Source organism: Leuciscus leuciscus (assembly GCF_965113295.1).
Source record: "Leuciscus leuciscus genome assembly, chromosome: 13".
Classification (NCBI taxonomy): Eukaryota; Metazoa; Chordata; class Actinopteri; order Cypriniformes; family Leuciscidae; genus Leuciscus; species Leuciscus leuciscus.
In genome coordinates this window covers 39,405,938-39,420,542 of record NC_138737.1, presented here as the reverse complement: position 1 = coordinate 39,420,542, position 14,605 = coordinate 39,405,938, and the positions used below count along the sequence as shown (strand labels likewise).

Here is a 14,605-nt window from a genome sequence, read left to right as displayed (position 1 = left end):
AAATATGACTAACGTCTTACAAAGCTAACTCGTCATTAATTAACCAGCGCGTTTTGCTCTTTTTTTTCTCCACATAGTAGCAAAATAGACTTAAAATACTCCGTCATTTTTGGTCATAAAGATTACAGACTTAAGAAATATGAAAAAAAAAAACCTGTTAAATGTCTACTTTTTCCCACTTTCAATCGAAATAAAACATCGTGCTTTTGTAAAAGAAAGAAAATAAACAGGGTGCTTTCTGCCTCTGCCACAACGTCTCCGTGGACTTTTTTTCTGGAGCACGTCTCTAAACTTAAGAACACTAAACTTTTCAAATGTATAGGATGAAGTGATGACAAGACAATCGTTGAATTAATCCAAACATCCGTAATATAATGCAGTTTTTTTTAATGTTGCTTACCTGTCGAGAGCCGTTGGAGTGGAGATTTGAAATCCCTTAGTCATCGCGTGAAGCTGTTTGTGTTGCCTGGATACAATTTGGGCGGACTGAACCATTTTATGATAATCGAGAGGGGGAGAGGGGTCCACGGACGTTTGTGTTTCCTAAACAAATACATTTTTTTTGACACCAGGAAACTGCAAATAGAATAATTTAAAGTTAATAATTTTTACTATCAAATATTTTTTTTAGCACCACAATTGTATTGGGGGCTTCTCTGGGCCCCCTCTTAGTCATGGGCCCCGAGAATCGTCATCGTTTACCCCCCCTTTACAGCGCCCCAGTATGTATGTACTGTACATGGGGAACAGGACTGTAAAATAAAGTGATACCAATGAAACCTTCTGACAATAAAGCCAACATCAAAGTCTGTCATCAAACTCTACTCATCTAGTTTTTGTATGTTCTTTAATAAGACAACAGTTAAAAAAAGATGTACCCCTGGCTTTACAGACAAGGCTCAAGTCTAGTCCCAGACTAATGCATGTTTGAGCTGTTTTAACTGAAAGCAACTTCCCCTGACATGTCTTAAAATATCAGTGCCAGTGTTTTGTCTCAAGATTCACACCAGTAATGTTTTATTTTAATTTTCTGAGGCACGCTTATTAGGCCTAATCCTGGCTTATTCTAAGCCCTGTCTGTGACACCAGACATATTTAATATAACTTAATTTTAAATCATTTTAAGTCATCCTGAAGTTTGTTGAGGTGCCCTAGTTGAGAACCACAGAAACAATCAGTTACAGACAAGCGTCTTTGCTGAAAATGTTTTATTTTTTGTGACACAAACTGATCAGCAAAGTCATTTATATTCAACATCTTAATACATATAGTCGTTCACTCCTATACAAGAGAGCGTCTAGGATTTAAAGTATGCCCCGAAAAATGAAGCAGTCTCAAAGTGTCACTCCACCGGTAGTGAAGCCTGTACACTGTACAAAAGACCAACGCAAGTCTCCGTCACACACAAACTCGTTAAAGACATCCGTATACAGAGTAAAAACTCTGCAGTGTTAAGAATGGACAGATAATATATTAGTTTAAAAGCAAAAAATTATATTAAAAAAATTTCTTATCTTTGTTTTACCCCTTAATCGGGTAACTATGGAAGCTTGTTTTCCGCCACGGAATAAAACTATTTAAAAAGATAATTGCGACTTTTTCTCTCACAATTCTGACTTTTTTTCTCACAATTGCGAGAAAAGTCAGAATTGCATTAGATAAAGTCCGAGTTGTGAGTTATAATGTCAGAATTGCGAGTTATGTCAGAATTGTGAGTTATAATGACAGAATTGCAAGTTATAATGTCAGAATTGCGTGTTATAAAGTCAGAATTACGAGTTATAAAGTCAGAATTGTGAGTTATAAAGTTATAATTGCGAATATATCTCGCAATTTTAGGAAAAAAGTCGACCTTTTTTTTTATTCTGTGTCGGAAACAGTTTCCATTGGTAACTCACTCAATGATGTACATAATATCTGTAACACAATCTCACCACCCTCATTACTAGTGCATTTTCTTAACATTCGAGTGCCAGGAAGTCATTCATCTGAAGCCAAATAAATTCACTTATCCTTCGAGATACAATAAAACACTTCAAAGTCAAAGACAGCAGAATAAATAAAAGCAGAAAGATGTGGAAACAACAATATATCCAGGTGCCTTTGAGGACAGTATTGGGCAAATCTCACGAAACCTGTCAAGAAATGTGACCTGGGCGTGTTTCAATGTTTCGATCACACTGGAACAGGCCAAAGCAAACGAGAAATACATAAAGTGCAATAACTGTATACAAATCTAGAGCAGAAATGCTGCAGCTGAGAGGGGAAGTTTACTATTCTATAGTTCAGGAAACATCCCTGAGAACGGGAGACGTCCATTGAGTGTTAAAGGGATAGTTCACCCAAAAATGAAAATTAGCCCATGATTTACCCACCCTCAAGCCATCCTAGATGTATATGACTTTCTTCTTTCAGATGAATACAATCGGAGTTATATGAAAAAATGTCCTGGCTCTTCCAAGCTTTATAATGGCAGTGAATGGCTGTTTCTGTTTTGAAGTCCATAAAAGTGCATCTGTCCATCATAAAAGTGCATCTATCCATGATAAAAGTGCATCTATCCATGATAAAAGTGCATCTATCCATCATAGAAGTGCATCTATCCATCATAAAAGTGCATCTATCCATCATAAAAGTGCATCTATCCATCTTAAAAGTGCATCTATCCATCATAGAAGTGCATCTATCCATCATAGAAGTGCATCTATCCATCATAAAAGTGCTCCACAAGGCTCTGCGGGGGTTAATAAAGGCCTTCTGAAGAGAAGCAATGCGTTTGTGTAAGCTATCCATAATTATGATGTCGGATGCCTCTTGCAGTTTAAATAAACTCAAGGTCCTCCCACATTTTTCTTTAAAAATTGTCGTTTTAGACTTCTAATTCATGACTGGTGTTTTGTTTTGCTCTTTCCTCTGCGCTTCCGCGTTCGTCATTACGCTGTGCGTCAAGTTCAAGTGTTACTCTTTCACCGTAAATCGATGCTTACGGCTGTCTGCCGGAAGCTAGTTATTTTAGTTGATAAAGTTTTAAATTTGGATATTTTTCTTAAACAAATGCATCGCTTCACTTCAGAATGCCTTCCCGGAGCAGTGTGGAGCACTTTATCATGGATAGATGCACTTTTATCATGGATAGATGCTCTTTTATGATGGATAGATGCACTTTTATGATGGATAGATGCACTTTTATGATGGAGAGATGCACTTTTATGATGGAGAGATGCTCTTTTATGATGGATAGATGCTCTTTTATGATGGATAGATGCTCTTTTATGATGGACAGATGCACTTTTATGATGGAGAGATGCACTTTTTTGATGGATAGATGCTCTTTTATGATGGACAGATGCACTTTTATGATGGATAGATGCTCTTTTATGATGGACAGATGCACTTTTATGATGGATAGATGCTCTTTTATGATGGACAGATGCACTTTTATGATGGATAGATGCTCTTTTATGATGGACAGATGCACTTTTATGATGGAGAGATGCACTTTTATGATGGACAGATGCACTTTTATGATGGAGAGATGCACTTTTATGATGGATAGATGCTCTTTTATGATGGACAGATGCACTTTTATGATGGATAGATGCTCTTTTATGATGGACAGATGCACTTTTATGATGGCGAGATGCACTTTTATGATGGACAGATGCACTTTTATGATGGATAGATGCACTTTTATCATGGATAGATGCACTTTTATCATGGATAGATGCACTTTTATCATGGATAGATGCACTTTTATCATGGATAGATGCACTTTTATGGACAAAACATAAACTGGCCATTCACTAAATATAAAGCTTGGAAGAGCCAGGACATTTTTTTATATACTGTATTATATTAAATATATTATTACTCCGATTGTATTCGTCTGAAAAAAGAAAGTCAAACACACCTAGGACGACTTCAGGGTGAGTAAATCATGGGGTAATTAACATTTTTGGGTGAACTAACCCTTTAAAAAGTGAGTTTTAGCCATCATGCAACGATGGCGCGTTGTGTGTGTTCAGCGAGAGAAGGTGTGTGTGTCGTTGTGAAGGCTGACGGTGGGCGAGGAACGCTCTCTCTGAGCCCTGCAGGAGCTTCTGCTGCACCGGCAGCGCTGGATCCACATGACGTTACGTGTGACGTTCTCTCCGTCCGGACAGAGGAACCGCAGACGCACCGTTCGGGAAGCGGACGGCTGACAGCATCTGCCATCCACACACACGCCACACACACGAGGCCGGTGGCGGCGAGCCGTGGAGCAGCCGGCAAACGTGATCCGCTCAGGTTCCCGAGACCTCACTGTCCGTCGACACTTCTTTCCTCTCTGAATGACATTACAAAGCAACAGGAAACTATTAATGAGAGTCATAATACCTCATATGAAGACATTAATTTAATATTCAACAGTATTATTGATCGGCCTGCACTGACACCATTATATTTACAAGGCAGGGCTTATTCCGCCATATTGCGTGTTGCATTTGACTTGTTCGACTTGAACCGGCGCTGCACAGACTGAACGGTTTATGACATCAAAGTACAGCGAGAGCAATTCAAAAGCAAAGGAGCCGTCTACATTCTATTCGCTCTCGCGGTTCTTTGATGTCATTCACCGATCGGTCTGTGCAGCGCCGGTTGAAGTCGAACAAGCCTATTTTCTCACATTCATTGTCATATGAGTCAGTGCACCATCTTTGGCTGCGTTCCAGTCCACTTTAGACACGCACTTGCGAACTTCCCTAACCACTTCCCCTCGGGGTTATCCCGGTGAATGTGATTTCACCAAGTACCACATGTTCCTGGATCAACATCTTTGTTGACAACTTTCCAATCAACCAATCAGATTTGAGGGACAAGTTTACAGTTTATGTCAAGTTTAGGCTTAGAACCAGGGTGAGGTGCTTCAACATCATTTCCCTCTGATTTTAGGGAAAAGTTATGGGTAGCTTTAGGTTTAGGGGTAGGTATAGGGTAAGGACTTAATTTTGGGACAGGAATGTTATTCCAGGATCAACAAAATATGTTAATCCAGGAACATGTCTTACTTGGCAAAATCACGGTGACCGGGGAATCCCTGCCGCCATTTTGAAGTGCTTTGCTCTTCATGAAGTGGACGAGGGGAGTTTATATGGACAGACCCTCGCTCCCTCGATTTTGACCAAGTCAAATGAGTCTACTTCATATGTACACTTCAGGCAGCTCCATATACCACAATGCAACACGATTGTGACGTCAACGCATATTGCGTTTAATTGACCCCACCACAAACAACTCTATGATATATGAATTAAAAAAATTTTTTTAAAAATGAAACAACTCAAACACACCTATATACATATAGAATGGTGCATTAAACAAAAAGTGAAGGGCATGACAATTTTGGACTGGAACGCAGCCCGTGTATATCTAAAGTCTTTGGTTTCTCTGACCAGTGATGGGAAATGGAAAACCCGGAGTGAATCCGGATTACAGTGTGATTTTTGTGGAACTTGCTTTCACTCCACTCTCAGCTCTGATCCAGTCCGTGTGTTGCCTTGTGACGTGCAAACTGATATAATTTTAATTTTAACATTAAATATGTGAACTAACTCGACGAATTTAGTCAGAAACATAATCTGCTCAATATTTAAGGTAAGGCAGGCAATGTTTTTCATAAGCACTTTAAGTTATATTGGCCGAAACTCTCTTCACATCCTGATTGCAATCAATAATAGAAGTGGATAAGAATAATAAGAAAAAAAGTACATAAATCTTCTGTGGAAGTCTTTGGAATAAAGCATATGGGTATATAGATGATTGAATGTACACTATGCATGTCTACTCTTTTCACTATATCTCACCTTCATAGCTGGAGTGATGTCACATTCTCGGATCTGGCAAAGGCGAGTCTCTCGAACCAGCTTGCACTGTGCATTACTATTGCTCACCCGACTTGAGATGCCAAACCCGCAGGAAGCAGAACATTCGGACCAGTCGGTGGTCTGTGGGAAACATTCGGATGTTGGGAAGGGGACCAGAGACACCGGCACAGACGCCCACTCTGCAGGGTTAATGAGAAAACAAAGCCATAAAGAACACATTTCACCTTTGTGGTTGCTAAGGTACTTTAACTGTTGCTAAAGAGTTCAGAGTGGTTGCTAGGGCATTATGGGTAGTTACTAGGGGGTTCTGGGTGGCTGCTAGGCAGTTGCATACTGGTAAAAGTCCCCCTGTATAATAATTTTATCCCTTAAAACTCATCTTTGATCACTAAAATTACATATTTAAACTTTTTTTTTTTCTGGGAAAAAATGTCTTCATGTCTTAAAATATCTTGAATGTAACTCGACACCCTTGCCTAATTTAGTATACGCGGTTCTATGAATATGCAAATTAGCCCCGCCTCCACTCACAGCAGCTCAGAGATCCACTCGGCCGACTTACTGAAGTAAACGCTGCACAATGGTATCGCTCTTTACAACGTTAAACTCATAACCGTTATTAATAGAATTAGCCTTTTGCTTGACTATGTTATCAAACCGCTAATAATGTGTTGCTAATGTTACACAAACCATGTTCCCGTTTGCATCTCAGTCACACAGCAGCCTTATAAACATCAGTATCCTTAGAAACGCTTTGAAGAACTCAGAACGTCAGTGGAGAAAGGCATATAATTCATCGTAACATTGTAATCACATACATAATTCACCCGCTATATTGCTCAATCTACCCAATTTTTCATATCAACAAAAACCTATACCGGGATACCCTGCTTCTCTCGAGACTCCCCTGCTAGTTCACTGTTAATGATATGCGAAAGCCCGCCAGCACGTTGATCTGATTGGTTATAAGGTAGTTTGTGACGTCAGAAACACCAGCGATTTCAAAGCGTGTGTTTGAGACTGTCTTTGGTTCACTGCAGTTTTAAGGAGAAAATACTCAGTAATGGTGTCGACTTATGAATTTACACATGATTTGTCTTTTAAAAACATTTTAAAAACACCACATAAACATATAAACAACATTAAAAACTTGATCTTCACCACAGGGGGACTTTAAGGTCATGTTTCAATTCAGGTCTTTGTTTATTTTGTATTTTGTTACATGGGTTCTCACTTCAACTTGCTTTCAGTGGACATTCATTACATTTTTCGGTAACACTTTACAATAACAGGGCATGAATAATCATGTACTAATACCTGAATTAATTGTTACTTCAACATGAACTCATGATTAGTGAAGATATGAACTAATCATGAACCAATAAAGAGCGATCCTTAACTATGACAGGAGTCATAATGATTCATGCATGAATAACAGCAGCTTTAAACATGTTAGTACATTAATGCATTAATTAGCGTTTAGGGTCAAATAAATAAATCAGGCTCTGTAAGAATAAATATGAAATATTTTGAATTTGAAACACATTTAAACAATTTATTAGTCATAATTTAAGCAGCTTCATCATAAAGATTACTGAAAGACACAGGATTAGTTTGTCATTAATTTCCCTGATCCTCCTTATCAAACATAGAAAATACTAAATATGCTAATAATTTATATTAAAAGGTTATCTATTTATCTATTATCCTAATCTATTTTGTGATATTCTCTTTCACATCATACTAAACCTACTGTGACTTACAACAGTTCCAGAGGAATCGGTTCCCCCCAAAAATAGCCCAACAGGCAACATGAACTAAGGTCAGGGGAACGTTTGCTGGGATCAGTACAGTCGCTCTCCATCCTTCTCGGACTTTTTGAAAAGCCACGCAACATCACTTAACTGGGCTGAATACTAGTTGTAGTACATGTGTATGTGATTGTAAGTTTATGATAAATCATGAGCTGAAATTGGTAAGTAGTTAACAGTGAATTAATTATGATGTGCCCCCTCAAGTAAAGTCATGACACAGTCATGACATAATGATGCATTAACAAGCCATTAGTTGATGTTAATGCATGGTTAGTTAATAATGAATTAATAATGTTCTGTCATGTTAAGTCATGACACAATGATGCACTTACAAATCATTAACTAAAATATGAATAAACATACACAATAAGAGTGCCATCCTTATTCCTTTACACCCATGGTACAAAAAAAAACATGATGTGTAGTTCTTTTATTTTTATTTATACAATTAAACATATATGGACTTAAAAGAAAGCCCAAACATACCTGTAAAGACACACATATGGCACGTTTGCATGTAAAATAGGGCATAAGCTATAGGCTAATGCTAATCGAAGCATATACATTTAAATAGCAAAACATGCATTTCATTTTTGTGCATAACCTCCTGAAAACTCCCAAATACAACATATATGCAAACATGTCTTTAATTATTAATTCTGTTTACCAAAGCAGTCAACATTTATGAGATTAAAATGCCAGTATTAGCATATGAACACAACTAACGTGCCGAGCGAGCACAGAGCGTGCCACTAATGCGTGTCCCACCAGAAACAAACCCTACATACTGTAGTTCTGGGAAGAAAAGTAGCTATTACTAAACATAGGCCTAAATGAACTATAAAAAAATAAAAATAAAAAAAATTATTATTTGCTTATTATTTATTTATTATTGCTATTTATTAGTCTATTTTCCACCTTTATTTAGACGACTAAATGGCTAAATGATCATGTGCCATTCCAATTATTTGTCACAAAGCTGCAAATGGCAGATTATGATTTTACAGTTTAAATGATGGCAATATTAAATCATATGTTTAATTAAAATTTTGATTACTTCTTATTTATTCTTACAGAGACTGATTGATTTAATTTACCCCTAAACGTTAATTAATGAATTAACTATCAAACATGTACTAACATGTTTAAAGCTGCTGTTATTCATGCATGAATCATTATGACTCCTGTCATAGTTAAGGATCGCTCTTCATTGGTTCATGATTAGTTCATATCTTCACTAATCATGAGTTCATGTTGAAGTAACAATTAATTCAGGTATTAGTACATGATTATTCATGCCCTGTTATTGTAAAGTGTTACCCATTTTTCATCTAGATGCCAAGGCCGCATTTCTCATTTTTGTTTAATTTAACTCGATGAATTAATTGAAATAAAAATTTATAAAAACTATATATACATATTTTCATAAGTCGACAGCATTGCTGAGTATTTTCTGCTTAAAACTGCAGTGAACCAAAGACAGTCTCAAAAACACGCTTTGAAATTGCTGGTGTTTCTGACGTCACAAACTACCTTGTAACCAATCAGATCAACGTGTGATCGTCAACCAGTGGATCTCTGAGCTGAGTGAGTGAGTGGAGGCGGGGCTTATTTGCATATTCATAGAACCGCGTATACTAAATGTTGCCTCATTTAGTGTAGAGTTACATTGAAGCAATTCTAAGGCATGGCAGATTTTGGTGTCATTTTGGTGATCAAAGATGAGTTTTAAGAGTTTCTACAGGGGGATTTTAACTAATTTAAATATAGAAGTGTAATACCTTGAAAGGAGCCCCTGGTGGACTGTGAGCTGTCAGGGCTCTGTAAGAGTCTGCTGATGTGGTTGTACGGGGTGTGTTGAGGACGGGGGTCCGACGGCTCTTCCCTGATGCTGTTCTGATGGTCACACACCCACTCCTCACAGCAGCGGCCCGGTGGCGTCTCCAGGCGAGGGTGTGTGCAGTGTGTGTTGGGCACAGGGATGTGCTGTGGACACACAGGCATGCAGCCCAACACACCATCCATACAACTGCACTGGTGTCTGCAGTCGGGCTGGAAGTCCTCGCCGTGCTGATACACACGCCCTCCAAACTCACACGGGCGGCCCTGGGCGTCAGCTGACACACACACACACACACACACACACACACACACACACACACACACACACACACACACACACACACACAGTGCTCAAAAGTTCAGTCAAGAGCCTTTGATGGAGACACTTTCTGCATATTATTTAATATCATATTTAAAAAATGATCTAATCACTTTTGGGTCCCACTTTATCTGTCTATCTGTCTGTCTATCTATATCTAAAAATGTTATCTTCTTAGTTCAAATTGAAATGAAAATGAAAATGCCGTGATTGTAACATATTTGACACATTATATTACATTTCTACATTTATTTCTACATTATTATTTTACATTTCAAAAATGAGGAAGATGTAAATAATAAGAGAGAGAAAAAACTTTAAAGTTATGATCATTTTTCCTTTAAAATATATATCTTTTTTTTTCTTAAAAAAAATCATCTGGAACTGAAAAGTTCTCCTAACTGAAGAATCACCCATTATTTTTTAAAGCAGTCAGTCCCAGAAAGCCATGTGTTTGTCGCACCTCTACAGAGTCCCCGGCGCGGGTCCCCTCCGGCCCCCAGGTGGCAGCGCAGGCCCTTGATGTGGTCGCAGGGTCGGTCAGGGCCACATTGCTGGTTAAACTGTTGAGCACAAACCTTACAGCATCCGCACTCGTCCAACACCCGACTGACCCCGAGAGGACAGGAGGGAGGATCCCGAGGGCACGAGCACGGGCGGGAACAGCCTCGGGATCCCTAGGGAACAGGTAACACTTTATTTCGATAGTCCACGTTAGACATTCTACTCACTATAAGTAACTTGGCAACTACAAGTCAACTTATTCTCCTAACCTGAACCCTTACACCTAACCCTAACCTAACAGTCTACTGACAGTCTACTAATACTCTAATGAGAGTTAGTTGACATGTAGTTGCAAAGTTACTTATAGCGAGTAGACTGTCTAAAGTGGACTATTGAAATAAAGAGTAACCTACACTCACTTCATTACATAAAGATCAGGGGCCTTATGTTAAGACAGTGTCTTACTGTAAGATCTAGCAGTTAGTCAAGGGGTAATCAGACTTACTTTTCGGTATCAGATTAGGCCAATCTAAATTTTTTTGTAAATTATTTTTAAAGCTGCAGTTCGCAGTGTTTCCTCTTTGTCGCCATCTCTGTTCGAAATCTGCAATTTGCAGATATTCGCGGAATTATTAACTTTACGTGGGTTGTGCCTCGGCATGGCACAGCGCGGATGAATCCAGTGTTTTGATGAGAATGTGCGGCTGTGCCGGTGTGGATCCTGGCATTCGCAATCACAGATTCTACTTTTTGGAAGTATGACCAACATAATAATTTTCACCGGAAAATGTCGTCTGAACAAGTAACATCCACTTTTGTTCTGACCAACTGAGGGAAAAAAAGCATTGCAGTAAATCGCGCTGATTAAATCTAACGATCACTTATCATATCACGTCAAACCGTGCAAATTATACTTTGTTCTCAAATTGAAAATGTTAACAACATCAGCATTGTGTGACATGTAATGCCCTTAAGATATTTATCCTTGTTTTCGCACGGGCCAGTTGCAGTCTCTTTTTTTCTGTAGCCAGTACAAAGTCTTTCGCGTTTTACACCGGGTGAATCTCCTGGTGATTGTCGTTTGAACCTTTCTGGATCCACCATCAAATTGATAAGTTTAATTATATCAAGTGCTGTGAGAAAAGGCTATAAATCTCCAGCATCCTCACACTCATCGCCTACTGGCCGAGACTCTTCTCTATGTGTACAGATGTGACTTTATGTGGACAGATGTGACTTTATGTGGACAGATGTGACGTAATGACGCAAAGACATGCTCGAATTTCCCATGGAAATCCACCAGTACCGCATTATTACAAGCTTACCATTTTGAATCGAGCTACGGCAAGCAGAGAGTTTTGAACACTGCTGGTTAAGAACTTTTTAACCCAAAAAAGCTACGGACTGCAGCTTTAAAAAGTTATGAACAGTCTTAAAGAGAAAAAAAACTGATGTCTAACTTGGAAGTCTATGGGAACAGCGTGAGAGATGAGCAAGCAGAAGAAATCAGAGGCTTTCACTGTGATGTGCAGGAGTTGCCAGGCCAATGTTTTGTAAGTTTGTATGAGTGGGTCAGGCTGTGTTTATATAAAACACTCTCTTAGGTGTCTGTGTTTGAAATGGGACTGTAGAATTGAATCTTAAATATACACTGTAAGATAAACTGCGCCGCTGTTACCATTAGGTGCTATTTCTGCCTGAACTAATCTCAAAATGTAGTGCTTATAGTTAAACATTTCTATAAATCTTCTATAAAATGTCATAGAAAAAAGAATATTCTGCTCACCAAGACTACATTTATTTGATAAAAAATTCAGCAAAAACAGTAATCTTGTGAAATATTATTGCAATAGGTTTATATATAAAAAACGTAATAAATAAATGTAATTAATAATAAATCAATTATAAATGTAATGTATTCCTGTGATCAAAGCTGAATTTTTAGCATCATTACTCCAGTCTTCAGTGTCACATGATCCTTCAGAAATCACTCTAATATGATGATTTGATGCTCAAGAAACATTTATGATTATTATCGATGTTGAAAACAGTTGAGCTGCTTCATATTTGTGAAACTGATACATTTATTCAGAATTCTTTGATGAATAAATTTTTTTTTGTAGATCACTATTTTTTTATTTTTATTATAGAAATGTTATATAATTATAAATGTCTTTACTGTCACTTTTGATCAATTTAATGCATCCTTGTCAAATAAAAGCATTAATTTATTGGCTTTCTGACCCCAAACTTTTGAACAGAAGTGTATATTTTTACTTGAAAAAAAAATGCAATCATATAAAATGCATTTTTAAAATCTTCATATGTCAAGGAAACTGATCAGTTTGCTTCGACACAAACTATTCGTTTTGAGAATGTCTGAGAATAAAATAGATAGAACTTGCTGAAATCAAACAAATATTAGGTTCACTTTCGTTCAATAAAGAGAAATAAATTAGCATTAGGACGTATCAAAGTACAACAACAATAATAGACTGTTTGGGATTTTTTGGGATCACACAGCTATCAAAGATGAACAGATTTCTTTTGCAATGTCGGTGAACTCACATGTGTGCAACACACAGTACAGGACCAGATCTACTCACCTCTCCTTCAGATGAGCATAAAACAAACAAAAACACAAGGCATATAACAGCCTGGGTCCATTGATTCCTTCCCGAACACATGTCCAAGCTTCCCCCAAGAAATGAATACCAAAATAAATTAAAAAAATGTAACAAATCCCCAATGCAAAAAGCAGGTTTATCCACTTTCTAACGGACTCCGGAGATCTCAGAGGGTGTCTTCCAGCTCGTCTACTTTTTAAAGTAAGCGATTCAAAAGTAGTGCAGATACAGAGCGCATCGGTCAAACTAGTGTCTAAGAGTACAGCAAGACTCAAACTCAGATGCCTTGTCAGTTTCACAGAGCATTTCCAGAGGGGCAGGACACCTTATAGAGGAGAGAGAGAGAGAGAGAGAGAGCAGTGGGAGTGTGTCTTCATAATGAGGGATCCCTTATTTGTGTTGCTGGACCTCTAGGGAACAGGGTGTGAATGCAGAACTGCAAAACGAGACTGCAGGTCTCAGTAGTGTGGATTACACACGACAATGAAATGATACAAAACCACCAAGACACTTAATACAGGCTTAACAAACACTTAAATATAGGGTGTTCACCTGACCACACAATTTAATTGGCCATTTGTTATGTGTTACGAAAGCCGCACTAGTGCATAAGAAACATTGTTATGATAGTGGAACAATTGGGAAGGGAACTCCAACCGGTTTCCGTTCGGATGGGAAGTCCTGATGCAGATGCGAAGGAAAATCCCCATAAACAACTCAGCACACACACACACACACACACACACACACACACACACACACACACACACACACACACACGTAACATTCTCATTGTCGTCCTGTAAGGACATGAAAAGTGTTTTCTATTCATTCGCAGGAAGAGCTCTCCACTGGGCCTCAGGTTTGTGTTGTGAAACTCAGGAAGAGAAACATGGGAAAGCAGGGAGAACTCCAGAGATTGCTTTCATAGAATTCATATATCAGCCCTGACTGTCACTTTGAAACTTTTCTTTTCACCTTATACAAATCTGAATCAGCAGCATGATTTGTTTATAAGAATAATACACTGTTAAAAAATGAATCAAAGTAAAAAGCCATCAGCTGTAGTTGCCAGTACTTTACCGTAAAAAAATATGGTAGCAATATTAAACCCTAATGCTCAAAACAATTAACTGGTTTTAGTAGGGCAAACTTAAATGAAACAAACTAGTTCAATCAGATCAACTTTTTCGAGTATAAAGAACTTTCTTTGTCTTTTACGGAAGAGGATTAGGGTCAATAAAAAAATAAAACCGAGATTAAAGTCATTATAATTCGAGATTAAACTCGTTAAATTTCGAGAAAAAAAGTCGAAATACAATCTTGAGAATAAACTCATTAAATATCGAGAATAAAGTCGTTGTGTTTCGAGAAAAAACTTGTTAAATTTCGAGAAAAAAAAAAACGTTTTTTTTCGAGAAAAAAACTCAAAATGAAATGTAGAGAATAACGCATTCGATCAGCGTTCATTGCATAGCCTACTGATATCAACCTCATCGAGGTTTCGTGGTTTCCCAGGAAGACGCATATAATATAATCGTTGTTGGTTGTGTACGCCTCCATTCACAGAATGTTACGACTGTAACCATCTATACAGCCATTAATGGCAATGCCGCACGGTTTTAATTTATCATA

At 38.0% G+C, this 14,605-nt stretch overlaps 1 protein-coding gene and 1 long non-coding RNA gene across 2 annotated transcripts in view; one reads left to right on the top strand and one right to left on the bottom strand.

Annotated features, from left to right (window-relative positions):
• LOC309513077 overlaps positions 1–1,698 on the top strand; it is a 136,720-nt gene extending 135,022 nt beyond the window's left edge. Inside the window, exon 2 of the long non-coding RNA XR_014211277.1 lies at positions 1,665–1,698. This is a non-coding gene — a long non-coding RNA (uncharacterized lncRNA). The remainder of the gene's footprint in view (positions 1–1,664) is intronic.
• Positions 1,597–13,288, bottom strand: ccn1l2 (cellular communication network factor 1, like 2). Its single transcript, XM_082188794.1, has 5 exons — positions 12,950–13,288; positions 10,303–10,516; positions 9,460–9,795; positions 5,844–6,043; positions 1,597–4,327 (listed from the first exon to the last, which is right to left on the bottom strand). Exons 1-5 carry the CDS (start codon positions 13,028–13,030, stop codon positions 4,022–4,024), a joined length of 1,137 nt encoding a protein of 378 aa, XP_082044920.1. The 5' UTR covers positions 13,031–13,288; the 3' UTR covers positions 1,597–4,021.
• Positions 13,289–14,605: the final 1,317 nt, after the last annotated feature.